Below are 19,974 nucleotides of genomic sequence, written 5' to 3'. Positions count from 1 at the left end.
TGTCAGACTTTACCGATAGTAACTAATATGGCAAAAAATACCAGAAACCACATCTTTAAAAATTTAAGTCTCCCTGTGGATCTTCTGGCTCTGTGCCTGCAAAAGACATTCACCTCTTTCCAAATTATCAGTGTTTCAACATCCTTCAGGAGGAGGCTGCGACACTTTTGGGAATAAGCAAAGGAAAATGGCCCCTCTATCTCACTGTGAAGCCAACAATGGGATAGTTAATAAGATGAATGGAGGCAATTAGAGCACATCATGGAAACACAGGAGAGATGATGATGATGATAAAAGCCAACGTCTACCTACAGACAGCTGTGGAGAGACACAGAGCTTCTCCTCCATGAGACATTTGAGAGGACAATAAAACCTGACTCTGGATCAGACTGCTTGTTTTTTTACTGTATACAAATGTTGAAATATGATGGCGGAGCTTTCCAAAATGGGACGATTTGCTGGTTGGATGCAACCAGCCGCTCTCCCTGGGAGATTTGTGCATTTTCTTACAATGCCAAACCCAGGCAGTGCTCAAGTTAGGGCAGTCTCGTTCTCCTGAACAGACAGACTGACAGATGGGAGAGCTTGCCAGACACAGCTAGCGGCCCTGGCCCAGGGAAAGTCGTGCCGTGTGTGACCGAAATGTTTTTCTGTCAAACAGTCGGGTCTCTCTACAGCCAAGACTCTTCACTCTCACACAACCACATACACACTCAGATTTAGTTTACTCGCTGTTGCAAAATCTTAAATGGTTGACTTGGGAATATTATATAAGGGCAAAAAATGTTGAAAAATCATATAAAAAAGTCTTTGGCAACTGAACAGATTTAATCAGTTGACGAGGGCCATGTGATAGGGTCAAAAACTCCAAAAATAGTAAGTACGAAGACTTTTGGTTGACATGTTTTGTCGACTGCTGTTCCAAAGGTTCTAAATGAAGTGTCAAACTTGGTTGGTATGTTAAGGAATAAACTGCTGGATAATACAGCAACCTCACTAAATGCATTAATCTTTGATCTCTATCAACCTTAAACATCAGCTGAGAAAGTAGCTAATTAGGGCAGTGACAGTAGTTAAGTAGGTTTTAAGGTTGGAAAATATTTGGACAGGAGACAGGAGCCTCGTGTTAATCTATTGAGGCTTTGGGGGCTTTTAACAGATCCCGCTTCAGAAATACCAGCATACCACTAAACCTCACTCATTCACACACACACAAGACATGCAGGCGTGCACGTATCTGGCACCTCAAGTTCCCTCTGCTGCATCTACATTCTCTAGTAAATCTGGTCAAATGTAAAGGAGCAGACATGAGCCAACCCGTTAAAGAGAGCTGAGGTGAAACCAGAGACAGAAACAGCTGCTCAGCATGCCAATAAAATGCGAAACACCCCCTGCTCCCACTACACTCTTATTAGGTACAGAGATGCCCTGACTTTTCCCTGTTTAACTTCCAATTTTCTCTGTCGTAATGTGACAGCTTTAAAGGACAATACCGATCAGTTATAGCCCACTTACTAACCAACATCATGTGTACATTTCCTGCAATTGTACAATGCAAGCCTTGTATTATTAGGTCTTTTAGCCCTTTGAAACATATGCAAATTGGTCTGATCTGTTTCAAAAACATGGGGAGAGGGCAACAAGCAATTTAACACGACATTGCACAAACATTGGCAAAGAAATTAGTAAAAAAGTTACAAAAAAATTACCAAAAATAAGTGACAAAAAAGAGTCAAAATTATATATATTTTCCATTAATATCCCCCTCATTTTTAAAACTATGTTAAAGATTTTAGATTAGATTTTTTTTTTTTGTTTTTTGGTTACCTTTTACTGTAATTTGTGGGACATTTCTTGCCAAGCTGGTCATTGCCTTTTCTCCCATGTTTTCAAGAACAATTTGCTCAGATTTCAAAGGGTCAAATTCCTTGTAAAAGGCGCACACACAAAAAAAATGATGTTGATCCAGGTTTCAAAGGATTAATGGTTTCTTTTTAAAATTAAATACACAAAACAAAAATCCTACCTACAGTGTTAAATCTAAAACAAAGTGGCCGCTGTAGGCCCAAAATAAGACCAAAAATAAAAAATAAAAAAATCTTTAGGGCAGCATGTTTATGGGAGACTTCTTCCTGTTGATGTCACATGACTGACAGCATTCAGGGCATGAAGTGATGAACTGATATAAAGCCACAGTGTTAAGTAACTATTTTTCATGCAGTTTTCATTATTGAATAATAAGTCCAAAGTGACATCTTGAAATTGCTTCTTTTTCCAAACAACAGTTTAAATTCAAATATTCTTTATTTGCTTTCATAAACAATAAAAAGCAGCACTCAATTTTTGCATTTACGAAGCTGGAACAAGTAAATGTTTGACATTTTTGCTTGAAAAATGACCGAAATGGTTCATTCATTATCAAAATATTTGGCGACTGCCTTCCGATCGTATCATCAATTAAACAGCAAATTGTTGCAACTGAAGTAAACATAAAAACTGAATAATGGATGATCATGGTTTTTTAAATAATGGCCTCTACGTCAGCCAATTTTCAAGTGTGTGGAACGAACAGCAAATGGATTTCTCTGAAAGTAGGACAATGAGCTCAGACATCTTGATGCTACACCAGCCATAATAATTTGAAGGAGACAATTTTTAAATTTACTGCTGTTATGCCTATGCCCTTCCCTTTCTCTCTCTCTCTCCGCCCCGTTTCTCTCCTCCCTTGCTCTTCCATCTTTTCCTCATGGTGTAATTATGGTGAACAAAACACAGTGTAAACACAAGCTAGTGTATATATTGAGACCATGGTGTTGATTCTTGGTCCAAACCGGATTGGGGCAGATTGGACAGGAGTGAGGAAAAAGCAAATGTTGTTAGACAAGAGATTTGGGATCAGACCTGCACTCTACATAGATCACAACAGGATAAATCTCATGAAATATGCCAGGCTCAAAGAGTCTACACGTTGCCTATTGTATATCAACAAAACAGGGAACAAACATTTCCATCTATGGATGAATACCAAGTGTGGGTGGAAATGTGGCCGATTAGAGAAGAGTGAGATTGACCAGTTCCCATGGCCTGGAACAGTTTCTGGGGTAGGTTGGGGAGTGGTTGGGGCTCTGCTCTGCACCTGACTGAACAGCCTCACACACTCAATGCTTTGTGCAGTGGTATTTTGGTGCTGGTAGCCGCCATCACTAAGATTAAGGGGGATACTTTCTACCTCTCCCCAAATCGAAAATCTCAACATTATTTTGGCAGCCGTCAGAGGAGCCCAAGGGCTGTTTGTTTGCTCCTGTTTAGACTTCTGAAAAATTCTCCTAAATTGCATTAACCACCATTAAACACCATTCCACTGGGTTAAAGACTTTCAGATTTTTCTAATTGAAAAATTGAAAATCACAATAATTTATGCTTCCCTTATTCTACTGTTTTTAGAAATGTAAAGTTCATTTGTTTTCGTTTATCTCTAAGAGGACCTATTTTGCAAATTTTTAGATTAATGCTTATATTTAAAGTTTTTTACTAGGACATTTTAAATACTCTAATGGTTAAGAAACACCTTGTTTTTCTCGCACTGTCTGTGCTGGAACACCTTTATTCACCCTCTGTCTTAAAAACCATTTAACGCCTGCATCTTTAGGACCCCTTTCTGAAAAAAATTCTTTCCAGCTCTGATTGTTTGGCGTTTCTGGGTCTTCCATATCTCAGCGTCTCTGCACGGCCATTGCAGCCGGGGAACGACCGTAACAAAGAATAACTGCATTTTCTTACCATTAAAAATAACCAATAAAAAGATTCTAAGGAATTTGATCTGAAATGGGAAGAAATACACAACATCTGCAACCAAGAATCCATGTTTCCCTGATATTAGCATGCAGCTATGCATGTTGGCAGTGTGCTTGATGTAAGGGGGTGACTTTAAAGAAGAGTCGCTGCTCTTTCTACTGTGAAAAATCACCAATAAAAGCTTCTAAATACAACTGGACATGTTCCAGCAGGAAACTGATTACAATTAGGGAGAAATTTACATCTGCAGCAAAGATTACATGTTTCCATGACATTAGCATGCAGCGTTATGTAGCAGTGTAGGCCATGTAATGTTAATAGCTGCAGTAGTGTGCTGAAGCAACCATATAAATAAATCTGTCACCTTGGTGCCATACTGTAGCCAAAGTAGAAAGAAATCCTAGAAACAGATCAGTAGGGAGCCTGAGGTTTTTGCTCACAGGTATTATTTTACTTCTGCAAATGTTTACCTCATTATTTGAAACTTTTGCCACATTTAATATGAGCACCCTTCACTGTAACACTATATATAAAATACATAATACGGAAAAGCATAAAAAGGTCCCCTTTAAACTAGGAAAGCAGTAAAAATAAAATAGTCTCTACAGGGAGGAAAATCAGTGACTAACTGTATTTATGACATTTTTCAGGTCTTAGTTTTCAGATTCTTTAAATTTCAACATCTCTCTTCAGTCTTTCTCAGGACCTATGAATACCACACATAGACACAAAACAACAGGAGTCACGAGGCTAACCTAAAAATCAATTTTTATCTTTATAAACAAGTTTATAGCTACAAGGAGGAGACCACAGATCCCAAGCTAATGGGTAAAAAAACAAACACTGAAGCTGTCAGCCTCTTTCCCCTTCCCCTTATCACTCCACAAAGCGGGCTCATGAAAATCAGATGAAAGCCATGAGCATGAGGAGTCACCTAGGGTATAAAATTTTGGGTGTGTGGCTTTGTGCATATAGACAGATATAGGCGGCGCGTGTGTAAATATTGCTGGGTGACTCAGCAGTGCACAGAAAATACAAGCACACATGACGCAATATCCAGGAGGTGAGAAGAGGACAGGGTCATTAGCAGATCTGTGTTAAATGAAACATGACTACCTCACCACAAGTACAGAATGAAAGTCTGTGTGTGCTGTGTGTATGGGGAAAAAGGATAAAAAAAAAAGGAAAACACACAAATCTGTACTGTCACTTGTAGAGCTGCTTGATTGATTGTCTTGCCCTTCGTTAGAGGGCACGAGGATAAGTGATTATCCCAGCCCACATAGCTCTATTGTTAAGGACATGCATGTCTGCACACACACTCGAGGACACACACAAAGCGTGGGGGGTTACTAAGAGCTTATAAAGGCCCACTGGTTCTAGCAGCCTGGGTGTGGCATGCTGCTTAAAATTGTTTTTTGAGCTGAATCTTTAAAATATATTTGAATGAAGCTGTAAAGCAGCTTCTCAATCTATGCAGTGCTTTGGGCTTTATATTCACTCTTTGATTTACCAAATCCCCCACAGGATCAGGCATTTTCAAAAGTCAATGCTCACATTACTTAACTGTGTCAACACAAAATCAATTGGAAGAGACAAGAGTTCAGCACAGCTCTCTTCCACAACTAAGCTAAAAGACAGGGCTGTCGATAATCCTTTAATTACAAGTGAGATCATGGACTTTTGACGTTCCTCGGGATGGAATCAGAAACCTCAGCCAGCACAGTAGTTCCCATGTTCCCTACATACTGCCATAGTGACGGGAAGGTAGGCTTAAGCACTTTTTACACAGAGATCATCCTACAGGGCCACCATGAACTCCCTTCTTTATGGCACCTTTGTATTTTTACACAGAACCAAACAACGGTGGCATCATGCCGCTCCAGTGCGTGATTGTAGATATCAGGGATGCAATTATTGAAGCAAAAAAGGCATGACTGGACTGTTGATACACAACAGCGTCTGCCTCTAGTGTGAAATATATAACATATATGTGAGCAGTGCTTAAACAATAACAATGGCAGAAACCCACAAAATGTTTAAAAAAAAAAAAAAAGTCATATTCTCACACCTATTTTCCTTAACAGAGAAATACAACTGTACACCATTTGAATTCAACTTTGTCTGGGTCAGGGAAGGCTGACAAGTCAGATTTGCCTCATTAACTCATCATAAAACACAATCATTCAAATAAACAGAAATAAAATAAAACCCACCCATAACGTATTGGTTACTTTTGCGAGTTATCTTGTTAGTAAGTCTACTGTTCCAACAATCAACAGCTCTGGTTTGGTCGAAGTAAACCGTTCACCAAGTTAGATGTAAAAAAACAAAACAAAATGTCATTATTTCCCATGGTCCCTCTCTCTGCCGCAGCTGGCCATCGACTGTTTGCAGTCCTGTAACTTATCCCTCCACCACAAGGTGTCTCGTGTCTCTCAGATCAACTGCCTTTTCCACCAGTAGAGACGGGAGACTGATCTCTGGTGGTGCATGCTGTGCACTACATACAATGGGTTTAATAGAAAAAGGGGGGCCTGTATTTATGATGGTACTGAAAAATATACCTTCAGGATTTCTAAATACCCTGATATACGGTAATACCATGATACAGTCCAAGCCTAACTTTTACGTCGACCTGAATTTGGCATTGTTACATCCTCTATTGCCGTCTCAAATGTGAGAAAACTCTGCCCCCCTATTTTGCAATCGTACCTTTTATACACAACAGCGAGGAGAAATAATAGCACAATACTCCCGCCTTGAACAGGCAGTTTAAAAGAGGTTTTAGTGTTTCATGGGTTACTGAGAAAGCTATGTGCAGAGAAGAAGAGAAGAGGAGATGTGGAGGAGAGAGGTATTGTCATGTTCAAAAACAATGTGTACATATTTCTGGGGGAAAAGTAGCTCGAATTCTCCTGACAAAGAAAGAAAACTAAAATGTGTTTTTTTACCAGATAAAAAGAGGGGAAAGGATATTTAACTACATGCTGAGCACTAATTAAAAAAACAAAGACATTAAAATAGATGTAGGCCACTGCACTCTGCACACTACAGTGTTAGGCGTTTCTCAGACTTCTCTGTTTGCAGTCTGGACTGAATTTCTCTGCTTGTCATCAGCAGACTGGGATGACTTATGATTCAAGTTGCGCAACACAGTGTGTGTGTGTGTGTGTGTGTGTGTGTGTGTGTGTGTGTGTGTGTGTGTGTGTGTTTGTATGTAAGGATATTTATAAGTGCAGTGATTGAGAGCAGGAGGGAGCTAACCCCATGAAACTACAGGCTTACAGAACATTTTGAAAACAGTTACTTCAGACTTTGTAAGGCTTACTGTCAGCCACCAAGGATCTGGTTTTGGAAACCATTTGTAAATTCACTGAGGCGTTACGCAGTACATTCAGAAAATTTTCCTACTGAATTGTGTCGATCAATCTGCCACAGTGAAAAGTAATAAAACGTATGTTTGGTTTGGTTTTTATTGTTATAACTCACAGTTTAAATGTTTAATCATATTATCCAATTATTCTGTGGCATTTTTCGGAAAATGTAGCTTCTACGTTTTGAAACAGTGAAGAAATTTTTCTAACCAAAATCAACCCTTGGCTTGTCTGCAAAGTTGCTATGTGAGCGCCAATAGAAACATAGTAAACATTCCAGTGATGAGCATGCTATCATTATTCCTCTGTTATTAATGGATATAATCACTGAAAAGTTGTGAAAATTTAACACTATCATACACACTGAAGCTGAACGCCCTACAGACAGATTAGAACTAACATTACTTTTTGGAAGAGTATGGAATCATCTTTCCTGGCGGAGAAAGACTGGGCATTGTTCAGAGGGCTTCATCTCCTCTGGATTTAAGAAGGATTAAGCCAGTCGTCATTCAGACAAAAGGGCAGAGGGCAAAAGGTCAAGACTAATGGAAAAAGGCATGTATGGTACAGATAATAAAAAAGGGAGGCAGTAACATTTTATAAGTAGGCAGAAAGAATTGCAACATCTCCAGCAAAACCCTCGTAACCATGAAGAAATTTTGTGTTTGTGTATGGTATCAAAAACTGCCCGAGCTCACAACTGAGACAGCATGAAAAACAGTAGCTCAGTTGGTAGAGCGGGCACCCCATGTACAGAGGCTATGTCCTCGCCGCAGCAGCCACAGGTTCAACGCCATCCCCTCTCTACCCCTTTCATGCTGAAGCTGTCCTATCCTCAATAAAAGGCACAAGGCAGAAAAGAAAATCTTTTTTTTTTAAAAAAAAATGAAAAAGTAGCATTGTGGGAGGATATATGAAAGATGAGACAGCTTATGAGGCTAGTGGACAGACGGGGAAGCCACGGAGCAGCTGCTGGCTGGTATGAGGAGTAGGATAGAAGGACAGAAAGATTGATTGAAAAGAGAGGAAAGACAGTTGACTGTGGCATCTCCAAATGCAAGTGAGGCAGAACAGGGGGCCTTATGTAAGTCGCTATTAGTGTGGGTGAGCAAGCGATAAAGAATTTTACTGCAGCGGTGCCAGAGCTGCGCAACAAGAGTTTCCTTCCCTCTCGATAAGTGTTTTTTTTTCCCCTTTTCTTGTCCTTAAGGCATCCCGTCTAAGGACAAATGTACAGGATACAACCAACATATGCACTATTAACAACATTAGAAACGTATAATTGCGGCATAATTTTTTGGAAACCATTTCTAACATTGTATACGTAACATCATATTTGCAACAGATGGTTTGCAGAAAGCATTCCTTCAAGCCTCCTACTCTCCACCTTACTTATGAAATTGATTTAGCCTTTCTTCTTCGCTGCAAAACAGCAGAAGATTAATGTCTTATTTGTGCATTGTACGCACACAGCACATATTTCAGCCATTAGCCATAGCTTCTTCCAGAGGCTCATTAGTGTTAAAGAGTGAATGATTCAGAGCCAGCCGCAGAGCTGCACTCTGAAATGCAGATTAAATAAAAAAAAAATCTTTCTTTCTCCTTTCTCCTCCATCCACCTATAAGTCAGGAGACAGCTGAAGCTGCAGTGTTAGGTGATGAGCTGTATGCCACAATCTTCTGTGGTTGTAAACTGTCTATGTAGCACATAACCCAGATCCTGAGGCTGACCTAGCGGACGTGCCAGATGCCTGCTCATGTCCTGATCTGACCCTCCCCTCTCACATGACTCCATTCATTGAGGATGACCTTTCACCCCTGCCTGTGTCAGTGCAAGAGCTTTAACCCCTTGTGTTCTGGAAGGGAGAACAAGGAAGACGAGGGAAGGATGATAATACTGCATGAAATTCTGAAGAAATTTTGCAGCTAATGATGATACTAACAATGTATTTTAAGTAAATATGTTTTCCACGGAAATATAGAAGAAAACAAGCACCTGAGAAGAAGCGTGCTGCTCCACTCGAGATGCCATGTCAGCAGTCTGGATGTGGGTTAGACATCCCAGACAAGAGTGGGGGCGGTTGGCCGTTCCTCTAACTTTGACCTTCAACAACCGGCTGTAATGTCTCCTTTGGGGGAAGAGGATTGGTGGTGGGGTGGTTGGATGGGGGTGGAAAGGTGGTGGACTCTGCTCCGGCCTGCCTGCCTGCCTCGCCGAAACTGTCCTGGTGACTCTAAGCAGACTGAGTCAAAGGCTGGGCAGTAATTATGTTAAAAACAGAGCTGCTTTTTCTCCCCCCACCACCAATCCACCTCGCTGCAGCTGGTTGCTCTGGTGTCTTGTTTATGCGGACTCAGTGTTTTCTATTCATGTTAGCCTACTGTGGTGACAGTGTACCTGACCAAGGACAGATAAGAGAGAAAAGCTTGTCACATCAAAAGAAAATGCCCCCTCCCCTCTTCATTTCGTCAGACCTCTTTTTTTTTGTTAATTCAAGCTGGTCTTTGTTCCGTTATCAGTGCGCTCGATCCCACACTGATTAGTATTGACAGGTAGAACGAGCTGTGCTTTAGGGTGTGAGTGAAAGACAGACTCAATCACAGACAGAACAACGAAAAAGCGAGACCCCCACACATACACACACACACACACACACACACACACACACACACACACACACACACACACACACACACACAGAGTCGATGTGGACAAGACAACGGGACTGTTTAAAGGGACAGTTCACCAAAAAAGCAAAAATACATTTTTGTCCTCTTAACCACGGTGCTATTTATCAGTCTAGATTGTTTTGGTGTGAGTTACTGAGTGTTATGTTGGCTAAATAGATGTCTGCCTTCTCTTGAATGTAATAGACAGCGCTTGGTTTGTGGTGTCAAAGCGCCCATTTTTTTTTTTTAACCAAACCAACCACATTACAGTGCAGAAGGAAGCATGCCTCTGTTACTAGCTCACCTGGCACCACTGAGTAAGGCTGTAACCGACTCAAACTTATGCCAGTCCAATCAGATTTGACGGTTCAATACAAATATTCAACGATTCTTTTTGTTTCCCATACAAAGTAAACAAGCTAGGAGCGCTAACGACAGATCGCAAATGCGCAAAAGCATTTTTTACCAACACTAAATATCAAAAAAAGCCAAAGACTGTATTGTATTAACTTGATGTGGGCTGTAAATTCACCACTTCTTCACCTTAATGGTGCGGTCTCTCTCTCCCTCTGTGCTGCTACAGCGTGTCTGCAGCTAGCATGAAATAGTAGTAAAGTAGCATGAAAATCAAGAGCACTCATTCCACAGCAAAATCTGGGGACCAAAACATCCCCAGAAGGACATGGCACATAGAAAAGACTGTTCAAGTTGAAGCAATCTCAGTTGACTGATGATTAGTCTCTGACTTTCAAGGGGCAGCCCTAACACTTGAGCTAGCTAACACTTCGGATTAGCTTAGAAGGAAGCCATCAATGTTTTAATCTTGCACTGAAACAAGTCTCTCATCCATGACTAGATTCACACTTCCTTCTGCATGGTGATTTGGTAAGTGGGCGAAGGTTGGTAGAGAGAAAAAAGTTCCCACGTGAAACTGCTCACAACAAAGTCTGTGGATTATCTCAAGTGACCAGGTCATGATTTTTGGAAAGGGACATTTCTTTCGAGTTTAAAAAAAAATGGGGGAGTTTTGAGCACCATAAGCTAAGTGCCATCTAGTTTCATTGTCTTCAAGAGAAGGCAGACATCTCTACGCTCGATATCTCCAACACTCTGCAACTCACATCCAAACAACCCAAACTGATAAATAGCACTATGGGTAAGAAGAAAAATTTTAAAAAATTATTTTAGGGCGAACTGTGCCTTTAAATTTACAGTAGCTTTGAATGTGTTGCAAGTAAATGTGTTTGTTCCTCCTCTTTCTTCCTGCAAAGATCTTTGCCTAGGCTTGTCTGAAGGATAGTGACCTACTTTGCAGAGTTTGCAAACTGACGAGACGAGGTGTGAAAGCACTGCATTGAATGTAACAAACAGAACATAACTGATACAGTGGTTGATTTAAAACACACAGAGGTGAGCAACAGCTTTATAGCCTAAGTTTCTTTAAACATATTTTATCCTGTAACACAATGGTGGTATTGCCTAAACTGGTAGGGAGCGAATGAAAATAATGGTTTTGTTGACATTACCCAAAGCAGGCCACAGAGTGCAGAAAATGCACAATGGGTCACACCACAGATGTGCACACACATACTGGGACATCAAACACAACCTTGTCAATGTGACAATTACCTGAAGAAAGATAGGCTTGTGAGTGTAGTGCGATGTAACAGGGTGAAATCACTGCTTGCACCAAATTAGTGTTAGTGGGTTCACATGGCAACTAGAGTCCATTTTCAATCTGCTCTAATAAGTTTGTGATGAATAGTGCATGCATACATACATCTGAATGACAGAGTTAGCATGAGCTTAAAAATATAAGCAAGCTTGATCAATTCCCAAAAAAGACTCAATACTAAAGTGGTTTTAATTAAAATGTGATTAATGGCTGAGAATGGAGAGCCTCTTGTCACCAACTGCAAAACAAAAGCCAATTTGAGCAGAGCAAAGACAGGGAATTAATCTGAAAGGTTAACAAAAGAGGCCTGGCTAATATGACCACCACACAGTTACATAATGTTATGCAACCTCTTTCAGCAGCTGCGTAGTGTCAACTCAGTTTGTTATTGTGGTTGCAGTGTGCTGAGATAGCCATCATCATTCTGTGGAAAACACATGTTTCAAGTCTGGTTAGACCTGGATCGACAGGTGAGAGGAGCAGCCTCGTTGTCCGTACTGGGCACACACACATTTAAAGACGCATTCACAAAGATGACAACACAGCATCACTCTGGTTTAAAAGCATGTTCAGTCTTGCATGCTCCCCAGAGACACTCCCTTGTATCATACATGACCAGCGGCACGTGAAGTTCACGTGATAATGAGGGAAGAAGTGTGGCATTTAAAGCCCTGAGCCCCAACAGACAACACCTACCATGTAAACTCTCAGCAGATTAAACAATTATTGTTTATGGACTATAATCATATTTGTTCAGAGTCTCAGAATAAAAGACATCATGTGTCTATGCTGATTTAATACGGAGCAACTCAAGTTTTAAGACTTCACTGTACCGCCACCGGGCATTTTGTTAATGTGTAAGCACCGTCTGACAGACCGGCAGCGTCTTGCAACTGACAGTAACCAATAGCTGTGTAAAATGATGGAAACTGTGCTAAGGCACCGCCTACAGTCTCTCCCACTCCTTATTACTGTTACATAATCACTTATCAGTGCACTAGGCCTGTCCCTCGATGCATTTTCTGCTTCTTCTGTGTGAAACAGTCTGTATGTGCCAGCTGTAAGGTTGCCTGAGGACTATCAAAGAAGGTCCTAAGCATAAATGTGCAAGTCTGTGTTTGAAAATGATGTCAAACGACGGCAGCAAAAACGACGGCAGCAAAAACTCACGGCGCTGCACATAAAACATCAAACAAAACGCACACAACAAAGCTTCCTGCCTGACACACAGGGAGCACATCACACTGATGCATCCACAAACCTCGACTGTCAAAACAGGGTCAAAGGGATGATGCTGGGCTTAGAAGCAAGACATTGAGACACCTAATTAATACAAACAATCCTGCATCTTGTCAGCTTATTTATCAATAAACAACATCTACATGCTATAATTATCTCATTCTTCCTCTCAGGTCTCCTTTCGTCAAGTGATTAGGCAATCCTAGCCTTCATCTCCAGCTCTGGCCTTCTTACGGCAGATTTCGAAACTATTCTGGATTGAATACCAAACATGTGGTCCAATGACCAGTGCGCCCCCGCACCATTCATGCCCAAACCACTGTACAGTTGTAACCAGAGGCTGAATTCCACTTCTAGTTGAGACTATGTTAAGTAACGCAGGTTTGGAGTTAAGTATAAAAATTTCCAATGTTGATTATTTTTATAACCACACATCAGTGTCAAATTAGCTCCTGGACCCTGTTCTTCAAATATGGCTTAACTAATTCAGGCTAACAAGCTGTTATCAGACTACAATAATCCTGTTTATTCTCATCCAGCCAATGTTGTTCTTTGAAAGCAGTTTGAGGATTGATTTATTAATCCTGGACGATGTTCTCTTGAATAACACTGCACCCTTATTTTGAAATAAAAGCAAAATTGACAGACTTGAATATGTGATCAGCATTCATTTGACATTCGTGTGTACTGTAGATGTGTTGGGAACTTTCAACATGCACTAGGATAATAGATTCAAGGACATAAGTTTTAATTTATATGTGAGCCTGCATTGTTACTGGTGTCATTATTTTCTACATGGTGCTACACAATGTTTCCAGTGTTTCCATGCCGTTAAACATTAGATATTACCAGTGAATGTGGTTAGACTACGAGTGATGTAGGTGCAAAATGAGATGACATGCACAACTTTAAAGAGATAACGATAAGCCTACAGTGAAAATGAAACATTGCTAAAAGCTTGCAAACAGAAGTTGATGGAATAGGATTTTTATCAAAGTCAGTTGTAGTAGTGTCAAATTAACATGGAAATTTGCTAGTTTTTTTGCGTTAACTTCTCATTATAAGGTAAATGTTGATTGCACAGTGTAATGGCTGTAGAAAAATGACACCATCTGTATTTAGAGTGGCTCCCTGTAAACCTTGCTTTTACTATGCAATTCTTCCTGTCACCATAAACGATTTTCGGCGAGAATTGAATGTTCGATTTGAAGGTTGAAAAGCAAGTGCGTCACTCATTTGCTCAACCAAAATAGGAAGAGAAATGCACTTTTTTTCCCCCCAGTAGCTATTGGCAGCTATAGCCAGTTACCAAAGTGTAACAATGTAAGTTCTTTGCGGTAACTATCCCCAGTAGTGAAACTGCCTGACGGTGGAACAACCAAAGTAAACGTGAAAACTGTGATAGTTGCTAAACTCTGAGAAAAACGCAATCCAGCTGCCTTTGAGAGAGTGTCACAAACAATAATACCACTGAGAAACGCTTTTAAAAAACTATAAATTCCATTCTTTCTCCACGAGTCTTCTGACAGTCAGAATCTTTTAGCTGGGTTTTAGCATTTTTGTTAACAGTATCTACTTTGGTTTGGATTTGTACTTTCTTGTGTGCACACTTTTTTTTCTTTTTAATGAAAATGTAACTGTGATCTTTATACCAACAGATCATAATGATTCATCAATAACCTGCATGTCCTCCTCTAAATTTTCATTCTACATCTAAGCTAGTGAGCCATTTGTAACTGAAAATTACTTTATGTATGTGGTTTGCAGTAAGATATTTCGGTCATAATCCAACAAACTGTCAATACGTGTGCCCTTATGCAGGTTTTGGCTTAAGGACTTGTTGCTCTGACAACAATGCTACATAGAAATTAAGCCAGCTTCAAAGAACTAAAACAATCAGCCTCACGTCATATTACCAATGTTCTAATCTGGATGACTCAATTATCTGTGCAGAAACGGCACCCTGGACTGGGATGAATAGAAATAGGAGCCTGCACACAGACATCGCTCTGATAGTTTATGTGCCAGGATCATATGGGGTTGATACATCTTTCCAAAGCTTATGTTTAGCTGCCAGGCCAAAGCTTGCCTCACATCAAATGGCTGTTTTACTTTTGAAGTGATGTCCTTTTAACTTAGCATGCAACACTATAAGTGAAAGCAAGTATGAAGACAAGACAGGGGTCATGACTGTGGATGTCATTAGCCGCTCTGTACCTGTTTCTGGGGACAGGGATGTGGGAGGAAGGGAGGGGTTGTCTCTCCATTGGTGGTACGTTCCGCCCTGGTGCTGCCCTGAAGTTGTTGGCCAGCTCTGCCTGTTTCCCTGGGTTCCTGATGTCCAAGTGCATGAAGCCGCCTGTCGACTGCCCGTTTACGCCTGGGCAGTGAGTAGGACTGGCCCTCTTCAAGATCCCAGAGGAACCAGTGTCTTTTTGGTCCCCGAAGCCAGTCTAGAAAATGAGAAACACAATTAAGGTCAATCTATAATTCTTAAGCCATTTATCAGTATGCCTACATCAGAGGGAATATGTAATGTGTGATAGAAAAAGGTTAACCATTTGGTTAACAGTTTCAACGCCTCCACTAGGGAAATTAGATGACTTTGCATGACATTCTGGCAGGTTTTTAAACCATGGTTGTACAATTTGATTGATCACAAAAACCCTGAGGTGATTTTATAAGCATAAGCGTTTTAAGGGTTCAACTGGTAAACAGTTACATAAATGCAAATGTTATGAGTGTTATAAAGGTTACAGCTACAATATTGACTGACTGATTGAAATACTTGCTTTGTCTTAAAAACTCATCTATATTCATTACTGACTTTGGGAGATTTTAAATAAGAAAGTTTTTTTTTTTTTTAAATCATCATTAAAAATGGGGATTGCAACTAATGATTATTTAAAATATCATCACAAATAGTTGAGTCTATAAAATGAGTCTATGTTAGGAAATTGTGTTTTATTCCAATCAAGAGACCAAAACATAAAGATTTATAATTTACTGTTACATATGACAAAAGAAAAGCAGCTAATAATTATTTAACTAATCGATTAATCATCTCATTGTAGCCAATAAAAATACTTTAAATACTTGCAGTTTTAGCCTACTTAAGTTGTCTTATTCTGAAATATTTGCATTTTGTTATACTGCACACGTTTTCTGGATGTTCTGGTTGTATTTTAGTAAAGAAACTACTGAGAAATAAATATGTATGATCATTATAACTATAATAAAACAACAAAGCATAAGGTGGCCTCAGACTTTTACAGTCTTGTAAATACATTCAAATGCTCCTTCACAAAACCTTCAAATAAGCTTATAAACCCTGCTACCATCACCACACTGCGTTTAAAATAAACAGACAGCAATTCAATAAACTTATATGAATAAACCGCTCTCTGATCCATATCAAAAACGGGTGTGGCAAGTTGCCACCTGTGCAGTTGTGATGTTGCCGGGTTAATTAGTTACACATGATATTATTAAATTACTGACCCTGCAGAGCACACATAGAACCACACATGAACCACACGGTGCAATGCAAAAAAAAACACACATGCAATGTAAGCCAAACCACAATGCAAACAAAACCCTGCTGCAGCGAAAATAACTGCAAACGTATCACATGTTTCCCCTGATAAGTACCATCACTGGCTCGGTAGTATCTGAAGAGCCGGGCCGAGCTGCGCAGCCAGGAAGCCCTGGCTGAAGCTCCACCCTGCCGTTATGGGGGAGGGGGTATGTCTAGTAGTTTGGAGTCCCTGCCCCCCGTTTCTGTAAACTTTGCACACAGAATGAGCCGCCATTTAAAGCGTTTTTTGATACGACGTAATTAGCCTACTTGCGAACGTGCGTTGACAGTAGTTTGGGAAATTGCTGTCACTTAAAAAAGAAGTGGGTTCAGAGTTGTGAAGGCGGTACTCAACACACAACACAACACGATATAAAGTCGTAACGTCTCATGTGAGCTTCACGGTCGCGTATTTCGACCGTTAAAACGCACTTACGGCGTGAGAGCTGTCAAAGTTAGCATAACACATGACATAACGTTACACGCCTGATATTAGCTGCGCTGTAACTTGGGAGCGACTACTTTACCGGCTAGCGGAGCCGCGCGTGCACACTTAAAACACAGGGGGGAAACGGCACTTACTTTTTCCACGTCGTGCAATATTCGAGCCCCCGGAGAAGGTCGGTTCCCTTTTGGAGAGGTCCGCTCGCCTTTAACCTCCGCAATCGAGCCATCGTCCATCACAAATTTGTAAAACACCGGCCCTTTTGTGTACACCGGCGTGTGACCGTTTTTATCCCGGGTGTCGCGGAGCACAGAGTGGCCGGCTCGGCAGTTAAAATCCGCACCACCGACCCTTGTCCCAACGGCCGGCTGCTCCAAAATGTATCTGGAATCCATGTTTAGACAGGGCGAGGGGAGACTAAAGAAAGAAAACCAGCTTTCTGTGGATTTTAGTGCAAATTGCTGGAGTTAGATACATTTATCAGGATTGTCGCGTGTTGATAGGTATTATCTGTGACTTAACTTCTATTCTAGACTACATGTAAAGTTTGCCACCTCTACCCAGGATATCCAAAGAGCCGCCCGGTCAGGGGGATAAAAGATTGTTTTGCCTCTTTCCTCCAAAAGCATGCCACGCCCCCTCCGCTGCGCTCTGATTGGTTCGTTGCGTACATAAACATTACACTTTGGTACGCGTCAACAGCGAGGCGGCCTCTGATTGGCCGGTTTGACTGTGTCAATCACGTTTTTTGTAATCCGAGTAATGCGGGTGGAGGAGAGGGGAGGGGGCGTGCCCTGCAGTTTACCGGCCGGTGTCTGTCGAAGAGCCGGGTCTACGAGGCGGCAGGCGAGGGAGAGCGGAGGAGAAACAGCCTGCGGGCTTCAGAGGAAAACTGCGCATTTATGTAGTTTTCCTAATCAAATGGCGATTTAACGGATTATGTTTCAATCGCTTGAACCGCACTTTATAAGCGGGTTATTATCGATGGAATGAACATGTTTTATTAGAGTTTTTTCTTCCCCTAAAAATAAAAACAACCGTTTTGTCGACAAGTAAGATGAGGGAAGAACCCCCCGCACAATAACAAAGGCCATTTACTGTAAAATAAAAAAAAAACATATATTTGGATATAATTTCAGAATGTGCAGGATGATGATGCATAAACCAACACTTTGTTGGCTAAAACTAACTGGTAGATTAGTTTGTTGTGCAAAAATAAAAATCAAGATGCCCCCAAGCTCAAAACAAGCTATCTAGTTAAATAAAACAAACTTAAATCCCAACCCAAACCCATTTATTGATTATGTAGAAACCTCTTCAGGTTAATTGTTTTTGTTTAAGGATGTCTTCCTCCAGCAAGTTCCCTAAAATGCTGCCTAGCTTGCAATTCCTGTGTTTGCTAGCTATCTTGCTAATAACGTTAGCAAGCTGTTGAAACTACAATAATATAATACTCCAAATATATGTATTCATAAGCTATCACATATGACTTATACTAGATAATCAAACTAAATAATGTTTTGAGGCCGGATGCCTCTGTGGGTTTTCGCTCCCTTTCTAGTGTGCAAGGGTCATCTTGCCCTGACACTCTATCTATACATTTGAAAAAAAAAAAATGTCCTAAACATCCTAAAATCTTAAGAACATTCTAAAATCTTACAGATGCCCTGAAATCTGAAAAAATGTCCTAAAATTCTTGAAACATCCTAAAATCCTAGAAATGTCCTAAAATCCTAAAAACATGTGCAGGGTTGCTGCAACTGATCTCTGGCCTCCTATCATTTTACAGTGGCCCCCAAGCAAAGCAAGTCGAGTATCTCTGTTGTATGGTTTTTATTATGTAAAATTAAAAGAACAGTGTCTGAACACAAACACATGAACCCATGTGCAAAATTATGCTATGGCCCTGTGGTAAATAATGAGGTTTATGAAGCAACATTCAGTGTTATGAGAGTAGCATAGAGGTGTGCTTGATTTAAATGTATAAAAATATTGAGGTCCTTTTGTTAGGGACTGTTCACGAACTATGAGGGGGAAGGGGCTGGTACAAAACTGGGGAGGCATGTCAAATATTTTTAAAGCATTGGGGAGGGAGTCATGTTTTTTTTTTTCAATGTAGACTTAGGGGAGGAACATACAACTTAAATAAAAAAAAAAATTTAAAAAGTAGTTTTATTTTGTTTATTTAAATACCCACTAAAGCCACAATGCTGCTGGTGAGTTCAAAGGGCATGTTTTCTTTAATAATGTGATTTTTAACACATAATTTTTAAGAAACAATTTGCATTTTTGCTTAAGATGACTGTAATTCCCATGCTTGCTACCTACATTTGGTGTGAATATTAAATATATATATATATATATGGTTATTTATGGTGGTGGGAGGGTGATAAACTCTAGCAACCTGGAAGGCTAAAGGAAAAATAGATGTAGTTCTGGGGGGGTCATGACAAGAAATGAAAAAAAAAAAGTCAGGGGTGCGTGGTGGCTTGGTGGATAGAGCAGGCGCCCCATGTACAGAGGCTGTCTCCGCATCGCAGTGGCCGTGGGTTTGATTCCAGCCTCAGCCCTTATCTGCATGTTGCCCCATCTCTCTGTGTCCTCCTTTCAAAGGCATAAAAAGCCCAGAAAAATAATCTAAAAAAAAAGTCATATCCCAGTCACCCACCTCCTCTGATAAATAAAGCACAGTCCCTTTTGTTGACCTGATTGCATAATAAGGTGGTTAAAATAACAGAGACACCTTGATGCTTTTTCTACTGTGTTGCATTGTTTGGGTTATTGCATCATAGGTTTCATAATGATATATATTTCTTTTTTTACATACAATTATGGGTTTAGTCAAACTGTAAAATAAAGCAATATCTTTTTTCAACATTCACTAAAACTGGAGTGTCTGGTGGAAATACGCAGCTCATAAACATGATGAAACAGCTGTTATCATTAATAACATTTGTTTTCTTTGTATTTCAGTTGTTGGAGGCACCTGAATGCCTCTTTACCAAACCTTTTCTATGATGTCTGCAGAGCTCAGACGCTGCTGGTTTATTGCTTAATTTTACACAAACACATTTTATTGCCAGCTGCATTTATTGCAAGCTACGGTTATTACTGTGAGGCTGCTGTGGAGCTGCAACAACTGTAGTGCTGCCTGGTTTGATATCCTGTGCAAAGCAATACATGCAAAAGACAAACA

At 40.4% G+C, this 19,974-nt stretch overlaps 1 protein-coding gene across 4 annotated transcripts in view; it reads right to left on the bottom strand.

The window, feature by feature from the left end:
- The window catches only part of slc2a4rg (SLC2A4 regulator), a 71,745-nt gene extending 54,360 nt beyond the window's left edge, over positions 1-17,385 (bottom strand). For 3 of the 4 annotated variants that reach the window (XR_015777477.1, XM_042491236.2, XM_088082069.1), the window contains exons 1-2: positions 16,916-17,385; positions 14,974-15,209 (exon numbers count right to left, since the gene is read on the bottom strand). Coding sequence is in view for 3 of the 4 variants with exons in the window: in XM_042491236.2 (XP_042347170.2) it covers positions 14,974-15,209; positions 16,916-17,173 (494 nt within the window). In the remaining variant the exon portion in view is untranslated. The remainder of the gene's footprint in view (positions 1-14,973; positions 15,210-16,915) is intronic. The other variant, XM_042491238.2, reaches the window with a different exon arrangement.
- Positions 17,386-19,974: the final 2,589 nt, after the last annotated feature.

This window comes from Plectropomus leopardus, chromosome 9, assembly GCF_026936395.1.
Source record: "Plectropomus leopardus strain MGB_pleo_1.0 chromosome 9, ASM2693639v1, whole genome shotgun sequence".
NCBI classification, from domain to species: domain Eukaryota; kingdom Metazoa; phylum Chordata; class Actinopteri; order Perciformes; family Serranidae; genus Plectropomus; species Plectropomus leopardus.
This window is presented reverse-complemented; position numbering and strand designations above follow the sequence as displayed.